At 30.9% G+C, this 20,506-nt stretch overlaps 2 protein-coding genes across 2 annotated transcripts in view; one reads left to right on the top strand and one right to left on the bottom strand.

The window, feature by feature from the left end:
• Positions 1-20,506, top strand: part of LOC143067366 (uncharacterized) — a 189,443-nt gene that overhangs the window by 124,884 nt on the left and 44,053 nt on the right. The gene's annotated exons all lie outside the window — the stretch shown is intronic.
• LOC143067364 (uncharacterized) lies at positions 3,384-18,986 on the bottom strand. The gene is made up of 9 exons (XM_076240558.1): positions 18,828-18,986; positions 13,111-13,272; positions 12,761-12,880; positions 12,149-12,341; positions 10,248-10,510; positions 9,324-9,659; positions 6,788-6,910; positions 5,607-5,844; positions 3,384-4,098 (listed from the first exon to the last, which is right to left on the bottom strand). The coding sequence occupies exons 1-9, from the start codon at positions 18,982-18,984 to the stop codon at positions 3,666-3,668; spliced, it is 2,025 nt and encodes a 674-aa protein (XP_076096673.1). The 5' UTR covers positions 18,985-18,986; the 3' UTR covers positions 3,384-3,665.

Below are 20,506 nucleotides of genomic sequence, written 5' to 3'. Positions count from 1 at the left end.
AATATTCTAAACTGCAGTAAAACTGCTTAAAATCTCATGAAATACATGATCAAAATATGCTAAACTTCAGCGAATATTGAATATTCGACAGTAGCAACTGACCGAAAATCTGGCAACATATCTGTTTTACGCCAGTGGTACATAAAGTTCACCTGAGGTTACACAGAGTCAACCTTATTTGCATAATCAATACACAAAAATCATTGTGCCGGTAATGGCGACTGAAGTGAAAGTGAAAGTTAACTACAGAAGTTATCTCGATTATACCTAAATAAAAGTGGGTTTACACTGGGAAAAGGGATTAAAACACTGAAAACAGATAGAGGTTGAAATTTATACAATAAAAAAGTCAAAGCAAGCGTCTTACCTGATGTTCGGTTTGACTTTTTTATTGCATAAATTTCAAGATTGTAACAGCTTAATCTAAGTAGACTGATAATTGATTCATTCAACATCACAATCATATATACCGATGAAGGATATCTGTTATCCGAAATATTTATAAATAATTACATTTATAGTTACCTTTTTTGTATTTGGAGTTGTTGTGTACACTTTTTTAGGAGTTTATATAAATATATATATATATATATCTAATAGTATGTCGAAATGTCCTATTGTTATGTCTATTTGTGTATTTCTCTATCTGGAATGTTCTTGCATTTATTTGTACTGTAATCCTGTCATGTAATGTTATCATTTTATTTTTATATTTAACATTGTCATAAAAGCGCGAGATTTGGCAAGCCACAAACCAGGTTCAACCCACCATATTTTCTTAAAATGTCCTGTACTAAGTCAGGAAAATGGCAGTTGTTATCTTATTGTTCGGTTCTGTGTGTGTGTTGCATCGTCGTTTTGTTCTGTAGTAGCACTTCAGTGTTTCTTTTGTTTCGTTGTTTTCCTATAATAGTTGATGTGTTTACCTCAGTTTTAGTTTGTAACCAGGATTTTTTTCTCTCAATCGATTAATGACGTACGAACAGCGGTATACGACTGTTGCCTTTATTGATTGCAATGGAGATTATGTGGTTCTGCTCCCTCAGTCATATTCTTTTGACTCTGAAACTTCAGCTTAGTTAACATTTATTAGTTTGTACGTAGGATAGTTTAAGTGAACGACTAGTGGTAGGTCAATGGAATTCGGTGTGTAGATGTAAACGCATTGGCATTAGACCTCATTTCCCTAGACTTTATTTCGGTCTGGCCCGTTCAGTGATGGTGTTATGATTGACTTTGAATGTTGTGCATATCTTACATATTAAAGTAAGTGATGAGGTCAGTTCAGGATGTGCAATTTATGTTTAATCACTGATATTTGGAATGCAGTTGTTTTAGCATTTACAAATGTTTTCCAGCGAGATTTTATGGCTCTTCTTTCTCATCATAGTTCATTGACTTTGAATCTTTTGCATAGTTAACATGGTAAAGTTTGTGTTTATGTTATAGTTTAAAGGAAACCACATATGATAAGTGAATGGTATTTGGTATGCAGTTTTATAAGCATTGGCACTTCTCTTTTCTATTGAGAATATTTTGCCTGCACCTTAAGTCATAGTTTTTTTTTACTTTGACTTCTTTTGCATATTTTGTATGTTAAAGTTTTGCCATTGGAATTTTAAAATTTGAATATACTATCAAAATTTCAAAAAGGCGAGACATATCTCTGTGCCAACGGTTTATTTCAAGATGGAAAGTGTTTTTAAAATTTGATGAACAAACAAGTTAGAGAATAGAGTAAATATATAGACATGTTATATATCAAGAGCGCTTAATAAACCAAAAAAAAAAAATTAGATATTTGTCCATCTATTCACTTTTAAAAATATCTCCCCATTAAGTCATCTAGTTTTTTGAATCGTGAAAATGGAAGCAATTGAAAGGATGACAATTTGTGAATTACGCACTTGAAAACCATAATATGTCTCTAAAAAATACCTATATACTTTAATATAACACAAAGTATATATATTGTGTTAGTTAGGGACAATCATTATTATTCTAACATAACAGTTGCATTTGAAAAGACAAATGTACCTACTTACCATTAAAATTTAATTAATGTACATTTCGACTGTTTGTTAAATGCCGTTTCGTCAACATAAGACTCACCAATGACGCTCATTATGCTACTTTCGAATGAAATAATTGTGTATTCAATGTCAAGCTGTATACCGCCTTACGACTAAAACATTAGTGACAAATCTAACAAAGGCTGTCAAAAATCGGCTATCAACACCAAAGTCCTCAGATGAAAAACATCATTTCAAATTTAACAAAAGACTAGTTTCAATACTCTGGAAAGGTCAATGAAAATAAAGCAGGGTTAAATTAAAATTCTATTTAAACTCTCCCTTTTTGATTTCAGAGAAAAACAAATAAAAAGTATTTAAAAGTACAATGAAGGTCAGTAAAAGAATGATCTCAACTCCAAAACATCACTGTTATAAACATAACCATATTTATATGGTTATATTTATAAATTTACTGTTTACAAATTTTTGAATTTTTTGTTATAAATATAACCACATTGATATGGTTATATTTATAAATTTACTGTTTACAAATTTTTGAATTTTTTGAAATACTAAGGCTTTTCTACCTCAGGCATAGATTACCTTAGCTGTATTTGGCAAAACTTTTAGGAATTTTGGTCCTCAATGCTCTTCAACTTCTTACTTTATTTGGCCTTTTTAACTTTTTTGGATTCGAGCGTCACTGATGAGTCTTTTGTAGACGAAACGCGCGTCTGGCATATATACTAAATTTAGTCCTGGTATCTATGATGAGTTTATTTACAACCATTGGGTCGATGCCACTGCTGGTGGAGATTTATTTCCCCGAGGTATCACAAGCCCAGTAGTCAGCACTTTTTGTGCTGACATGAATTGTCATTGATATGGTTATATTTATAAATTTACTGTTTACAAATTTTTGAATTTTTTGAAATACTAAGGCTTTTCTACCTCAGGCATAGATTACCTTAGCTGTATTTGGCAAAACTTTTAGGAATTTTGGTCCTCAATGCTCTTCAACTTCGTACTTTATTTTTAACTGTTTTGGATTCGAGCGTCATTGATGAGTCTTTTGTAGACGAAACGCGCATCTGGCGTATATACTAAATTTAGTCCTGGTATCTATGATGAGTTTATTCACACCATCTATTGTAACAGCAGATGGGTCCAGGTTTACGATATTTGGATCAATTGATTAAATAACAAAATTTTACTGAAAGCAACTAATGAATGCATATCTACCAATATTGAATAGGGGGAAGTGTTGACATTCGACTCAAGTACTGTGATGAAATAGGAGTACATTATTAATTTTGATGATGGTTAAAAAGAAACCTCTTCATTTGCATGATTTGTTGTCGAAATGTCTAAGAAGGGAAAAAGATCTTTATTGACAGAATATAACAAAAGAATACTTGTAAATGAAGAAGGCCTAGGGGCGGATTAACGGTTTTGTTAACTGTGTTACCTTCTGAAAGTAAAGAATCGATTAGCATTATAGTATTTACCATCAAATCAGTCAAGTAATACAGTATATATGATTAGCAACATAGATCTTTCATTGTTACCAAAATTTCAGGAATGCTTTCCTTATCCTTATCAAAATTGCGTTGTATATTAAACGGACTTTATTCTAACAGATATTTTAAGTTAATATAAAGGATAAGGAAATGTTTTGTCAAGAGATGTTTGACTTTTCCAAGGAATAAAGACGTTCGTAACATTTGGTTGCAACTGTGAAGCAAGCGAAGGATAGTGGCGGAGTAATATATGTTTCATGTATGTAGCATCTATGTAGTCAAGGCCCCATTGAGTATAATATTCAGAAGTATAGTCGTCTGTAAAAAATCTGTCCGCTTCCATTCTTCTTCGAGCCATAATAGTAAAAATTCTAAAAAAAGTATCGCTAAACCCAAAACCTTCAGGAAGCGGTGATTCGGCAAGTGATCCAATTAAGAAATCAATCTTCTCTACGTCATCATTATACATATGACGAAGTTCTTCGGCATGAGTTGGATTTGTTGTGAGATCTTCAAATTTGGTGATCGGTGTCATATGGAACAATCGCCTGAATGCATTATATCTGAAATAAACATAACAATGGCAGACATAAAACATTAATACAATTTACAGTGGTACATCAAACATATGCTTATTTTCCTATTAATCTGTTTTAACAGGGTATTACCTATGTGTTATAGAAAATTATAAGATATGATTATTTCCAATCATTAATGAAAATGAAATAATAAAATAAAGCTTCTTATTTATTTTGTTGTTTACTTTCAAAATATACAGAGATTGCTAATGAATTATTCACTTGCAAGCGAATAATTCGACTTCATTAAAATCGTATTTATGGGAACTTCAATTAAATTCTTAAGTTTCACAAGGGAAATGCAAGAACTACGCGTGTTTAGCTATCTATTTATATCAATGCTTATGTTTATATCGGTTTATATGACCGTCCGTAGTCTTCGAAAGGTCACCGCGATGGTTAATCTAGATGGTGTCAAAACTAAAATACACATGAAATGCTGATACATATTTTCGAGATTTACATGGAAAATTGTTTATCTTAGACTTGTTTTTTACTTGATATACGTTTTAGTTTTCTATAAGTCGAATCTGAATTATTTAGTCAAATCGGTGAACATGATATAGGAATTTGACAGGTGAAGCCTTTTAAGCATGTTGTTTTTAGTAAAAGGACATACTATTTCTTATTATTCCACTGCAAGTTGATTTTGATAGAAAAATTAACATCTGATTGGTTGAAACTATTCCACGTGACGTCGAACAAAACTTCGTTTTCCCTTTTGAGTATCATATTCCCCATTGAACGTCAGGATTGCCTTTACATTACCCACAGTTAATGTTTTTAAACTTTTTGATCACTTTGTTTTTAAAGATAAAGATAGTAAAGTAATTTCGTTTTTAAAACTATTTCAGATCTAAACAGAGTAATTAACGTTTAATCGGTTCTTATTATCATTGTGTATGTTGTGTTTAGTTATATAAAAAAACTAAACGGATAAGAAAACAGTTATGTAAACTTATATCTTATGTTCAGAATTAAAAAAAAAGTATAGGCAGTGGAATAAAACATTCATTTCCCTTGACCTGGGAGATATGAAGATTTTGTCACCCTCGAAAAATCATATTTCCCTCGGGCAATATGAATATTCTTGGTTGAACAAATCTTCATATCTCCCTAAGGCACGGGAAATAAATGTATAGAGTCACCTTCAGCCTCCTTTTCATTAAATTTTCCAACCGTTTTGTTCATTTGTGTTTTAACAGGCAAGTAATATTTTGAGTATTTCATCGATCATGTTAAGGTTCCCGGTACATGCAATTCAGAAACATTTTCTTGAATGCATAATAAAAAGTTATCTTTAAAGTGATTATGTCAAACAAATTACGTTAAAGAAAACAAATAAGTATAAGTTTAACTGTTATTGTATATAAAAGATGCAGTTTACTTAAGTGTTGTTGTCAATGTAGCGGTATTTGTTATTGTATATGTCATATTCTTAAAAATTCATTCGAAGCAATCAGCATGTATTTGCATCTATTAAGCATACACACCTCGGGATTCCTCTTTCCCGGTCACGTAATATGTCGATTGTAGCCATGTCTACTTTTCCTTTTCCATGAGGACTTGAAGCGGGTAGATCAAGATTTCTCAAGAAATTTGGATAGTTGTGGAGAGTCATTGCACCAGGATAATCATTACCAAACGTATAAAGTAAGTCCTCCATTGAATTTTCCTCAAAAACTGACTCCGCCTTCTCAAATATTGTATCTTTCATGTTGTATCTATTAACTACAATATGTGTAATAGGGTATAAACATTTGAAGTATTTTTAAAACAATAGATAAGTACTCCTTATTCTATTATTTGATTTATTTCAGTTTCCACTGTCTAAAATCATAGCTAGGTAATAATGGATTAATTTAAAACATGCAGTTATAATTATTATTGAAAAAGTTCTTCCTGCCGACTTGTTTCTTTATCATTATGAGGCTGACTTCATAAAGGAACTTTTTAGTATGAAAAATAAGGAGTTAGCAATATTCTTAAGCTTTAACTTTGCTTGTCGCTATATAGATGATGTTCTCTCACTAAATAATTCAAAATTTGGTGACTATGTTGAACTCATCTATCCCATCGAACTAGAGATTAAGGATACAACAGTTACAGTTAAATCAGCCTCATATCTTGACTTACATCTAGAAATTGGCGATGAGGGTCGGTTGAAAACAAAACTTTACGACAAACGAGATGATTTCAGCTACCCAATTGTGAACTTTCCATTTCTATGTAGCAACATTCCTGCAGCGCCTACATAAGGAGTATATATCTTCCAATTGATACGATATTCCCGCGTTTGTATTTCCTATCATGATTTCCTTGATAGAGAGTTGCTGTTAAACCAAGAGTTCCCAATGGTGAAGTTGAAATCATCCCTTCGTAAATTTTGATCACAAGTTGTTTGACCGTTATGGAATAACCTTTTTGATATCGGATATGTTTCTTACGTCGTAACTACAATCCTCTTCCCTTTTCATGAATGTGAACTACTGGGTGGGGTTCGTGCTACTCAGTCTTTAGTTTTTTATGTTGTTTCTTGTGTACTATTATTTGTCTGTATGTCCTTTTCATTTTTAGCCATGGCGTTGTCTGTATATTTTTGATTTATGAGTTTGACTGTCCGTCTGGTATCTTTCGCCCCTCTTTAAGACTCTTAAAAAAAAACAGTTCCTACCTAAATCATCTGTTTGGTGACTTCTTACTTCAAATTCATCTGGCAAAAGTGGATGTAATCGGTATGCGGCAATGAAATCTTGTGTAAGAGAATATGGAACTCCTCTAATGTTTTTCGGGTTTCCTAAATCAGATAAAATAAGTTTTGTAACATTTGTGAAATCTATATATTAGATCAACTAACAGCCAATATAATCATACTGTTTCTTTTTCTTTTTTAAAATTCACCGCAATATGACCATTTGAAGCATACTATTTGGTAAATAGACCTTTTACGATTTCTTTTTTATTTTCAATACGATGAAAATAAAAAAAATGAAAAATGACTAAAACAATCAAGAAGTTTTTACTGTGGTCATGTTATTTACCAAATGTTTTCATCAAGGATATATATGTTACAGTAAATAGGTGAAATTAGGAATTACACGTAATTACTAAATATTTCAGTAATACCTGCATTCCTTAATCAGCGGCGTCCACAAATTTTTACTCTGTGGTTGAAGTTTTTTAAATTTTGATAACTTTCCTAAATTATCCTTGATTTCTAACCAAACTTGAACAGAAGCCTTTATGATCATAAGATAAATTTCAAGAAGTAAATTTTGTAAAAAATAAAATTAAGTCTTTCTGTATTTTACATATGTATGAAATTATGAACTTAATTTTTATGCCAGGTAACATTACATTCACACTGTGGTTAAAGTTTTTAAAATTTTAACAACTTTTCTAAATACCCTGGATTTCTACCAAACTTGGACAGAAGCTTGTTTTGGATCATAAGATAATCAATTCAGAATTAAAATTTGTAAAAAAAAAATCCTTTTCGAACTTATAAATAGACTATTATTTCAGTTAACGTTACATACACTCTGCAGTTAAAGTTTTCAAAACATTTATTAGATTTCACAACCCCTCCTGGATTTTTACCAAATTTGGACAGAAACCTCTTACAGTATTAGTCAAAAGATAGTATCTAGAGGATTTGTTTCTCCCATTTTTTGTTGAGCCTGCAACTAACGGCAAAAGTAAGCGAGGCACTGGTTTCCGTAAAACCCTTACAATTTTATTAGCTAAATACATCGGTAACCCATCTCCAGCGGGGGTTGTATTGAAGGTCATGAATACGTATTCAATGAGGTTAAATTATTGACTTGCAAGTGGACAACTCATTAACCATGTTCCTCAGCTTTTTTAACAAAATAGAACCAGATTGGCTGCTAAAAGTGAATTATAATTTAACTATTATATCATTTTTATTAATGATTTAACAATAAAAAAATCATATTTAGTTTTTTCTTATTTCTCGTAGCTAATGCACCTATAACAAAAAGATAAATCTTTAGTCTGATCACCTTTTCAAGAGTACTCGCTAATTTTCTAGTTAGAATAACCATAACTTTTGATCAGCTGACCATATTACAATATTGTTTTAACAGTAAGTAAATAGGTGTAAAAATTCTAGTTAAAATTAGTAATTACTGGTAATTACTGGGCCGTTTTAGGAATTACTTGTATTTACTAAGTGCATCGGGAATTACATGTAATTCCTAAATTTTAGTAATTACATGTAATTCCTAATTTCACCTATTTACTGTAACATATACATGTGAAGCATTCGTGGTCGCAATGTACAACAGGTGATAACCAACAACATGTTAAGTTTAACTCTTTCTTACAGATGAAATAATTTGAACTGACCAAAATATTGCCTCTGACGGCAATGGTCTTGGGAAGCCCTCAACTAAAAACAAAAGTTCAAATCCACTTGATAACTATCACATATGTCCACACAACGTATGTTAGTTTGGCATTATCGCTGGTTTTGTCACATCCCTACTTTTGACAGTAACAAATGGATGTGTTGGAATTGTTTGACGGCAATGTAGGTATAGAGGAAGATTATTACCTTGTCACGATCCTTTCAGCAAGGGCGAATAAAAATGGTCTACATTACTATATATGAAAATAGGAGATGTGATACAATTGTGCCTATGAACTATAGTTCATTCTACAGTTAGACATAACATCAAAACCCCGACACATGGTACATGGATGGATTCAAAAGGCCTGATTTATGACAAAACAACAACGACATTCAAAAATCTCAATCAGTTTATATCTTGTCTTGGAGAAATTTTATTATGTCAATGAAATCCTAATGATGTCATTATTGCTTCAGTGTTTGAAACCACAGAAACGGAGTTAGTGGATATTTATTTGATTTATTTTTAACAAATTTTTGTAATTCTTTATGAATTTTTTTTTCTTATTTCTTGTTTATTTATATCAAATGATTATCGTTGGAACCAACATTTGTATGTTTACTAGCAATGTGCAGTTGGAAACGTTTGTTTAACCATACTTAACATGTCTCTTTTTTTTTACAGTAACCTTTAAAAATTCCAAAAGCAAAAAAAACGCAAGAAAATGATACGAGCCTGCATTTTATACACATTCTTTGTTGTTTTAATTTTTCTTTAAATGGTAGTTTTTTTTCTATAAAATTTCAGTTATTTTTCACATACAAAGATGCTTACCTATAGATCCCGGTATGCCATTAGCAAATTGTGGATATTGTTTGATTAACCATGCTGCTAACGTTGCATTTCCTCTTGCAATCTCAATAGGACTTACTCCATACCAGTTAGACTTTAACCCTAACTTGGCAACATCATTGTGCAGGATAGCAGTTGTCCATTCTAGCGTATGAATTTTAGCAATTACTGCAGCAATAATGAGCTTAGCCGTGTTATGCAAAATTTCATCATTCCAAGTTGGATTTCGTTCTTTAAGCATATCGCATACGTAATTATGCTCTCGCGTCCAAATTACATGAAAAATACCTAGTCCTACCCACCAATTTAAGGAACTTCCTAAAATCAAGATCATGAGTTTCATGTTATAAAATTCAGATTTTCATGAATGTCAATTTGTTGTACATAATTGTTAAAATATACGAATAATAATCATTGTTCAAAATATGTATGTTTGCCAAATCTTTTGTGGCATTTTGTAAGTTTCTTTTCAGTTGTTGAGCCGATTATTGTGTCTAAGTTAAAATTACAGACGATTTTATACGTAGAGCTTGAACCATGACGTATTGTACACCCATGATTGATCAGGAACTATCATTCAAACTTGATTCATTTGATTTTCAGCAACTTTTTCCAATATGGGTTTTTATGAGGTTTTGAGCGTCATTCTTTATTTTGAATTCTTTTATTTAATGGGACATTATCTTGTTTTTTTTGTAACTTAACCATTTTTCCATATTGTATTTCCTATTTTAGCATGCCATTATTCCCTTGTCCTTATTTTTTGTGTTCATATTTTCCAGATATTCGTTAGTTATATTTATTTGTATGGCTCATTTTTCTCTCCCCTATTATTCTCCATTCTGTAACCCCGCCCACACCTTGGGAAGTAAGTTCTAAATTTAATGACGGTAAACAAATACATACCCGTAATAGGCAATCCAGTCGATGGATCAATCGGTAGACGTTTATTTGAAGTGAGTTTTAATTTGCCGTCTTTTCTTGTACGGATACGACGATTTATTTGTTTGTTAATTCCATATAGTTGTGATGCGTCCCACCAGTGTGTTACAGTATTTTGATAAGTATCATAATCTTTAGAATTTCTGCAGCTATCTCGTCTGGTCATGGGTATGTCCATTGTTTTACAGAAATCCGGATCGTCATCTCGAATAGGAACCTTTAAATGTCTACAAATATACGATGCAACTTAATGTCATGATTCTTAATTTGTAAAAGAGGGACGAAAGATACAAGACGGACAGTCAAACTCATAAATCGAAAATAAACTGACAACGCCATGGCAAAAAATAAAAAGGACAAACAGACCAACAATAATACACACGACACAACATAGAAAACTACTTGCAAAAGAAGATTATTTTTTTCCCCCATTTTTCGAATTTCTATTTAAGTATCACTACCCCAAATCTTTCCCGATGTTAAATCCATTTAATGAATTATAAGTTAAAAGTCAAGTTTGATTTTGACACGTATAGGACTAAATCTCAATAATTATGTAAAATACTTAATACTTTTTCATAATTACTTCAGTACCACTTCTCTGAATCTTTTTTTTCACACATTTTCATGAATAATACAGGTTATCGTAGATATTTTCAAATTTCCGGATAATACTAACATACCACTCGACAGAATATTTTCAATTCTTACAAAATTCAAAAACAATAAAACTACAAAACAAACCCGTTTGAATTTGACAGAATTGACATTATTCTTACTAATAAATAGTAATACCCTTAAATTAGATTTGAATTTGGAATATTTTCCCTGGGTGATATAAAATTTGTTACATGGTGTGTTAGTGACCTAATACGATATATATAGCACACCGTGTAACGAATTTATCTTACCGACTGTCTCCACATGTGCTATTTTGTCTAGCGGCCTATCAAACTGATGAAGTCTTCAATACTTAGTATTAAGAAAACTACTTTCATTTGTCTATACAGAAAACAAACGCTAACAATAGCAACATTTGAGCTTTAAATTTGTTTGATGATTTTTTTTCAATCGTTCATTGCATGAATCAATGGCTTCGTCTGTTGAATCCTTTCAGATTTCTTTTTTGTTTTGAAAGAGGGAGTAACTCCATTATGCCAACAATAACAACTTGTTAGCTTTAATTATGTTTTATGAACTTATTTCAACCTTTCATCGTCTATTTCTTCGTCAGTTGAATCCTTTCAGATTTTCCCTCAAACCGTGTTGTTTTTATGAAGGGTTGTGGCATAGTTTTTGTTTTGAAAGGGAAGTAACTCCTTACTTACCCCATATTTTAACTAACCATGTATGGTTGCTAATTCTATATTTTTAGGACACCCTATATCAAATATACATAGTCACCACGTGTAGTCCTTTAACCAATCATATTTTTATACATCTACAGGAGGTAAGATGATAAATATTCCACTTGAGAACTCTTAAGACAATATCTTTATCATTTAAAATAATGCAAATTCAATTGTGGGAAAATGTAATTCCAATATCATCTCAATCTGGTTTGTACTGTTGTCGAAAATATTAAAATGATTTTTCAATGCTTCTGATATATGATTAACAAAAATGGTTACGCTAAAATAGCCGTTTCATTTTTGAAAAAAAGAAGTACAATAAGGCATAGTTATAGACAGTGTAAAAAAATAATATTTTATGCTCGGCTTAATCACTAAACTTAAAATACATGTACATTTTTTTGTATTTAATTTATTATTGCTCCTTTGTAAGGTTTCCCCCTCATTTCTATTTTGGTATACTTTCCATTTCTTCCGCTTCATTTAAAATTAAACGTTTTCTAAAATGTATACCTGTGTCTATCGTTTTTGCCACTGTCAAACCAATCGTGGGTCATAAACTGTACCCAGCCAGCTACAAGGATATTAACAATGGTAACCGGAATAAATGTCTTCCTTTCCATCAATGTACGACTAATGTCACGTGGATTAGGGTTGTACAAATTATTCTCATCTCTAACTGTGGCATTCAGGGGCACATTTCTGCCTTAAATTAAAAAAAAAAGCGTTTGCTTATATATCTGAGACTGTAGAACCATTTACCAAAACAACCGATTAGACAAGACTCATTGAAATTGTCATTTCTATTTTTAAAAGACTTAATTCCACTATTTTTAAAATTATTTTCGTTAATGACGAAACAACTGATAACTGTTTATAATCTTACTAACTCTAGTCAATAGAACAAGAGGAATGAATTAAGTCAATCTGATTAAAATTCTGATCCAAATTGTCTCGCCTGCACCTATGATTATAGCGGAATATGTTGTTGTCTACTCGCTGTTGCATATCTACTCTTAAAAGCAAAAACAATTTTTTTTATCGTTTCATCCTCTTGATTGGAGTTCAGAAAGTGTGTCAAAACGATATTTGTTGCAATTATGAGAATCAGTACTAAGCACTCACCAAAACGATAATAAAGACTACCCGCTGCTGGATTTTCAAAATCATTACATAGTCCATCCAATCGTCTGAATTTATTTCGGCGCTTGGAACAACCATATCTAACTTTTCTTCCTAGTTTCCCTGGAGAAATAAAATATTATTTTCAGGGCCAGTACTACAAAAAACAAAGGAACACACTACAAAGCAGTCTTTTCTATTTATCTACAGGAATTGAAGAATTAAATCTAGTCAATAATAGTTATAACGCCAATATATGGAAGAAACTAAACTGAAAAAGACAGGGTATACGAGTAATTAGTGCCAATGGAGTATAATCTCATTTCGTCAGTAAGTATTTATAAACAAAATACCAATCTTTGGATCCAAGCAGTATCTTAGTCGTCTATGACCGTAGGATTGTTCTGTGGTCTCTGTGTAACTGTCAATTAAATTTTCCTGTTGAAGTTTTGCTTGTGATGACGCTATTGATAGTACATCATATGGATATGGATACTGCCACCAATTGGAAGAAACTGAAATGAAAATAAACATCATTAAGTATATGTCTGGATTTTTCTATATTTATTTAACGTCAAGATAGTAGTCAACAATAGTTTTTATATGGTGTCTGGTCGTTTAGGGAACGATAAACGTTGAAAAGGGGGATATGTTTTTTTCCACAAAAAACTTAATACAGTTTAAATGATGTTCCTCAATATGATGGAGAAAAAATATTGTGGTCTGGCTTATGACTTTCCTAAAACCTTATAGTGTCGAAAACAATAAATAAAAATGTTCACACTTTGCACAGAAAAAAATTCTGACTCAGACAAAAAAAAACATAAATCCCCCTTGAGGTTAAATGGTTGCTCCCTAGGAAAAACGATACCCTACACAGTAAATTAAAAGTCCAAAATGTGAACCAGCATCAAAAATAAGGGTGAAAATATGAAACGAAAATACAAAATTCAATAAATATTTCGACTTCCAAATATCTATAATCAGATTGAGCAGACCGGTTTTAAATGCCGTTACTAGTTATGCTAATTTTCAGAAATCTTGAGCAACATACCAATTAAACATCGAACATCGTATGTAATCTAACAACACAACGGGTTATCAAAGAAGCCTCCAAACCTCAGGGATCAGTACTGGGATTAAGCTTCTACTATTTCTACTTCAACGAAATGCCAGAAAACATTTTGTCAAATAAAGGCAACAGTAGTATACCGCTGTTCAAAACTCATAAATCTATGGACAAAAAACAAAATCGGGGTAACAAACTAAAACTGAGGGAAACGCATTAAATATAAGAGGAGAACAACGACACAACATTAAAATGTAACACACAGACAAAAAAAGACTAAGCATTAGACAAAATCCCATGAGAATAACAAATATAACATCAAAACCAAATACATGAATTTGGGATAGAAAAGTACCGTGACACGTCTTATAGTAATGAATTCACACTGAAAAATAAGAGAAAAAAACGAAACAATGGAAACACAACGTTAAACTGTAACCCACACAGAAACGAACTATAATATAACAATAGTGAGGCTATTTGTATATGCATATGTCTAATATGTCTCATCAGAAAGCACCAGTTTACTAGAAGATCTCAACAATCTAGATGGGAAAAATATTGATGATGCAGTTCCATCCTGATAAATATGTAATCCATCCAATCAATAGAAAGAAGGAACCAATTCACAAAATGAAATGCTCTATGGACATAACGTAAAACATGTATCATCAGCAAAAATCTTGAAGACAACAACACATCTAACCTAAATTGGGATGCTTATATAAACAACATCAACCAGGACGCTTACAGGACAACTATATCCCTTAAATGAAAGATCAAGAAAAGGCAAATACAGCACTAGTAAAACTGCCAGTTGAATATTCAAGTTCAGTATGGGACCCTAACCTATAAAAAGACGAATATACGCAAAAATATTCAATGAAAGTCAACAAGATATGTAACAAACAGATATCACAACACATCATCAAATTAATTCATGATATACCAGCTACAATTACAAGGACAAACACGAGAGGCGAGATGAAAAATTGCTAGGTTAACCCTGCTGTACAAAATTTCAAACAAGTCAGTTGTGATTGATATTGGTGAAAACGTATACCACTAGACAGATTATCAAGCCATACCATTGTTTACTTTTTTCTAAATACCATTTATCAAGACCAGCACCAGGAAAGAGCCCGTCTGCATAAGCACTATAAAAGATTTTAGCACCTTATCCGCCTTGGTGATTTTCAACAGACAATTGCATGTCAATGTTTTGATTTTCACAATGAATGAACGTTATGAACAACCAGTCCAGTAGTTAGCACTCCGGTGTTGACATGAATATCAATTATATGGTCATTTCAATAAATTTCCTGTTGACAAAACTTTAAATTTTTCGAAAAACTTAGGATTTTCTTATCCCAGGAATAGATTACCTTAGCCGTATTTAACTTTTTGGAATTTTGGGTCCTTAAAGCTCTTCAACTTTGTACTTGTTTTGCTTTATAACTATTTTGATCTAAGCATCACTGATGAGTCTTATGTAGACGAAACGCGCGTCCGGCGTATTAAATTATAATCCTGGTATCACGTTTCCCTAAATAAGTTTGGACTTGATGATTTAAACAAGCGCACACCAAACAGTGACATGATAGCAAACATTATGACGGTGGCCACTTAGGGGTAGATTATTTTTTTTAAATACAGCTTGAGTGTGCTGGATATTTCTCATACTATGCCCCCTCAAACTAAAATTCAGAATAAAACATCAATTTCGATTTTGATGAATGTGCATTTTATGTTGATTTCAAATAAGTCGGTTAACGTCTGTTTAATTTCCGTTTCTTTTATATTTTCCGCTCGAATAGTTAGTATATTATTGCTCACGAAACCGAAAACAATTATTTTTATAAATGCCAGATATTACAAGAAGAGGTGGTAGAAAATATTTAAGTACATTGTTAATATAGCAGATGTTAACTCGTCCTTGAGAAAATATAGAATTTCTTATTATATAATGAGTATTCACTGTGGTTGAAAAAAGTTAATAAAATTTATCATTATTTTAAATTCTTTTGACGAAATATATAACTATACTATTATATGACAGATTACCGAAACATTTGAAGAATGAACTGATAATGAATAGCATCCTTGTAGAGAACATTCTAAGCACTAAATAAACATGACGATGATCTAACTTCGGTTTTAGAAATTCCTATATTTTAAAAGACAACTTAAAACAGTTTGATATACTACTCTATCGATCTCTCAAAAAAAGATTAACTAAAAGTCTAAATTTTGAAAACTTTAAAGGGGCACGAGGTCGAATTATTCACTTGCAATTGAGTAATCCAACAGCAATGTTTCTTAGCTTATTTTGACAAATTTGAACCAAAATTAGTTTTTAAAAATGAATTATTATTTCATCATTTCACTTATGTTAATGATTGAACCAACCAAAATCATATTCTAGTTTTTTCATATCTCATACCTAGTGTCCCTTCAAGATGCAGCAGCTACTAAAGTCACCGTAATGAATTTTTGAAAGCCGTGAAAACAAAGACACTTTATCATGTTTATAGAAATCAAAGAAAATTATACTTCGTGTCATTTTCAGATTTCTAATAATCACCATAACGAACAACTCCAGTGTCTTTTTTATCATCTGTAAGACTAGATGCTAATTCATTATGCAAAAATGTACTCTTACATGTACGTCAGGACCGAAATCCGGTCCCTTTTAATTTCATCCATAAATACGATATGAAATTCATTTTTTAAAATATTAAATATATTAAAGTGTGATGGACAATTGACATATTATCTTTGTTTTAAAGGTTTTTGCACATTTTCATACATAATCTTATTATTTAGAAGACAGAATATGCAAAAATATTGACGTCTTGTACATTTAGAAATTGTCCGTTCTTGACCTTTCATCATGTTCATCGTGATTTGACAGATAATGCATCGTATATATATTTGACGAAAAGGCCTAAATGATAGATCGAAAGATAATGATTCAGCCATATGCAAGGTTTGTGCATTTGAAATGAAATTTTATTGTTGATGCCACTCATCAAAATAGATAACCTCATTTTTTCTTACACTATTATACTGTGTGTTATAAGAGACGAGGCAATCCTTAAAGCATTCCTCAATGCAAATAAATATCTGAAATGTCTTGTTTTATAGATATTTTTTTTTAATGTATTTATTAAATAGACATTACATTTACACTATTTTAAAGCAAATAAAAGACATATGTACTGAAATAATGAAAACAGTCTACTATTTTTTGCATAATACGTTTGTGTGACATCTGCTGTAACATAATTGCTGTTTTTCTACAGACAAATATATTTTTCACATCTCTAGTCACCATAATGTGCATGGGTAGGGTAACATGTGAAATATGATGTAAATATTCCGGCTTAGCATGTCCGCCTTACACAAAACAGGTTCACAATCACAACAAATGCCTGCTTGTCTATTTTTTAGCCATGTCGTTGTCAGTTTATTTTTCATCTTTGAGTTTGACTGTCCTTTTTTTCGTCTCTCTTTTCTCAGCTTTTGTCCTGAAATGCTTTTAGTACTTGTCACAGAAAGACATTAGATTGATCAATAAATTAATATGAGGTTGTTTTGTCTTACTGATGTTTTTCTAACAATATCTTATACAGTTTCCTTTTTATCATATTTTATATTTTCCCTAAATTATTTGAACACTTCTAACCTCGTACATTTATTAGGAACTGGTTCAGAGTTACTGGTTCAGAGTTACTGGTGTATTTTTTTTCAATGAATTATTTTAACTACAAAATTGCTTATTATAAAAATTCCTTGAATTAGATCAGATAATCTGTAAATAAAACCTCAATTATTTCAATCTGTAAATAAAATCTTAACTATTTCAATATGTAAATAAAATCTTAGATTATATGAGTGATTTTATAAATCTATATTCAAAATTAGGGATTATATAAAATCAATAGCCAGTTCTGCAATTTTATAAAACGTGTGACATTTCAGGGATTTTACAAATTCCATGATTATACAAATGCACTCCAACAATTACATGTACTTGTTACGTCGTCGAAGTTTTAAAATAATACGCATAAAATATATTACGAAAACTTGCTTGAAATCTTTTTTTATTTTTTTAGACACACATGGACATCTTTGTGAATACATTGAAAATACAGGATTAGAGCTATACAGTATCGAAGAAATATTAGTTGAGTCCATTTTACAGACATGATAACAACTTGCAACTTGGAAGCTAACATATTTAGGTTTAGGAGAAAAGTATAATTATGAACCAATATATTGTTCTTGATAAAAAAAAACAATCTGCGTCTTAGTATATCTATCATTAAAAGGAAATATATACTGACTTCAAACGTCAATTACTATGTATTGTATTTAGTTCAAAAAGGGAATCAGTTGTAAATGTGAAATTAATACTATTTACATTATACAACCATATGATTGTCTAAGGTTATAATTTTGTAGAAAGGTACAAAGTCGTTGTTGGATTTTCAAACACAGTTCTTACATTCTAGCTATGTTACGAAGTACTTTTACTGTGTAACATACTGTTTGTTTTAATACTTTCTTATGTAAGCATTTTACAAAAGATCCTGTTTGTTTTGTTACTTTCTTATGTACGTATTTCACAAAAGATAAATTGAAATGTGTTATCTGATCCCCTCATTTAAGCCAAATTTTATATATACATAAAATAAGATTTTAAAATAATAAACGCTATAAAACATTAGACATCATCGATTCGTTTGAAAAATACTGTTTTCATGGGGAAACTTAAATGTTGGTTAATAGCCTTCGAATGCTGCATGTTTGTTTTTATAATTATAAGGATAGTTTGACAAAGAATATCTTATATCATTTATCCTTAAATCTGCCCAAGATGTCGCTTTCCTAAAACCAATTCAAAACAAATTGACTTTATCTGCCTCTATTCTGTTGAACTGTACTCCAATTTGAATAAGAATTAAAAGTAAATAATGAGAAGTAAATGTGTCTTACCTGTAGGTATTGCAAAAACATAAGTATTTGCAGATAAAATAGTCAACAGACAACATAGATATCTGTACATGTTGTTGACTGTTAGGTCAGAATGAAATTGGTTAATCTGCATTTTATTGGGTTTTTTAAATACGATAAATGACAAATCGGTTGACATAAATTCGATCAACATTATGTTTTTTTCATTCGGAAATACAAGCCCAGTTTAATTCCTTTACTTTTTCCGTTTGCTTACTAGAAACGGAACTCCAATAATATGTTGATTTCCGACATTTGTTTTACAAAACAACTATTAACGCTATTAAGAAAACGAACTTGTAACGACAAATGGGAGCCAAATATGATTCTGACTGATTAGTACACACGAACGTTATTGTTGAAATATTCGCGAGAACAGTTATACATGAAGACAAAGGGTATTAAAATCTCAGCGGTTATAAAGCACTTCTTGGAAACCAATTATATATTAACCAAAACAAAATGGCACAGTAACTTGTATATAGTGAATGGCCTTTTGATGTTCTAACACAATGTCTTTGAACCTTAACAATGTAAATTTTAGTAACATTTTGTTCCCTTCTATCTTGAATCCAAGATAAAAAGTAAAATGTAAAATAACTTTACTACGTAGCAGTGCTCATTGTTCACAACCACAAACAAATAATTTATTAGAGTCTCACCGCTTTAAAACATTCTATATACATGTATAACGGAGTACAAATAATAAACCAACAATTCTAGAGGAAAAAGATTTCCAAATTCTGAACTTAACTAGATACAAAAGAGCAGTTTTTGATTGATGTCATTTAAATAAAGATGTAAGGCAAAAGATATTCCAATATTATTGATTAATTTCAAAAGATTCGCAACCTACTAGTAATTATTTTTCAGTTTCTAAACTCTTTAATCCACAAAAGATTATTGGATGTAGTTATTTAAATGAATTTATTCAAGAGGAATCCAAAATAAATAACAATTCTTGAAATTATATGTACAATTGTATTATTATACACTAAATGTACAACTAAATGTTTTTGTGCATTATCATATGATTTGTAATGAAGTAAGATCTTGGTAAGAAAGGTTGGTTGAGCTTTTGTTTTTATAATTGTGGGTTGTTTTCATACAAATTTGAAACATATGACGCAATCAAATTATTCGTCTTTCAGTCCATAAAAGATCAGTTCTTGCATGAATTGAAACCTTTGTATAAATATATTTGTACAAGTTCTGCTTTAATTTATGGATAACATGAAGTATTTACGGACAATGTAATAAATTGTATATTTTGCTTTGGGGAATGTATTGTTTGCATAAAAGTTCAATAAATTACTTACAAGTTCTCAATTGAACTTCAAATGCAGATTTTTGATTAGCATATTTATTGCAAATACAGTAAACTATATTTCAGCTATAAACAAAACAAAATTTTCCGCTGGCCCCTAAACAAAATTAGTACTAGTTCAGTGAGAATGGACGTCACATTAAACTTAAAAACATATAAATTTAACTATAAAAATTTGAAAAAACCATGAAAGACTAACAAAGGCCAGAGGCTCCTGACCCGTGGCTGGTTTAACAATTTTCTTGAAATTTCAACACTACTCTTATATATATATATATATATATATATATATATATATATATATATATATATATATAAGAGTAGTGTTATATAT

Source organism: Mytilus galloprovincialis, chromosome 3 (assembly GCF_965363235.1).
Source record: "Mytilus galloprovincialis chromosome 3, xbMytGall1.hap1.1, whole genome shotgun sequence".
NCBI classification, from domain to species: domain Eukaryota; kingdom Metazoa; phylum Mollusca; class Bivalvia; order Mytilida; family Mytilidae; genus Mytilus; species Mytilus galloprovincialis.
This window is presented reverse-complemented; position numbering and strand designations above follow the sequence as displayed.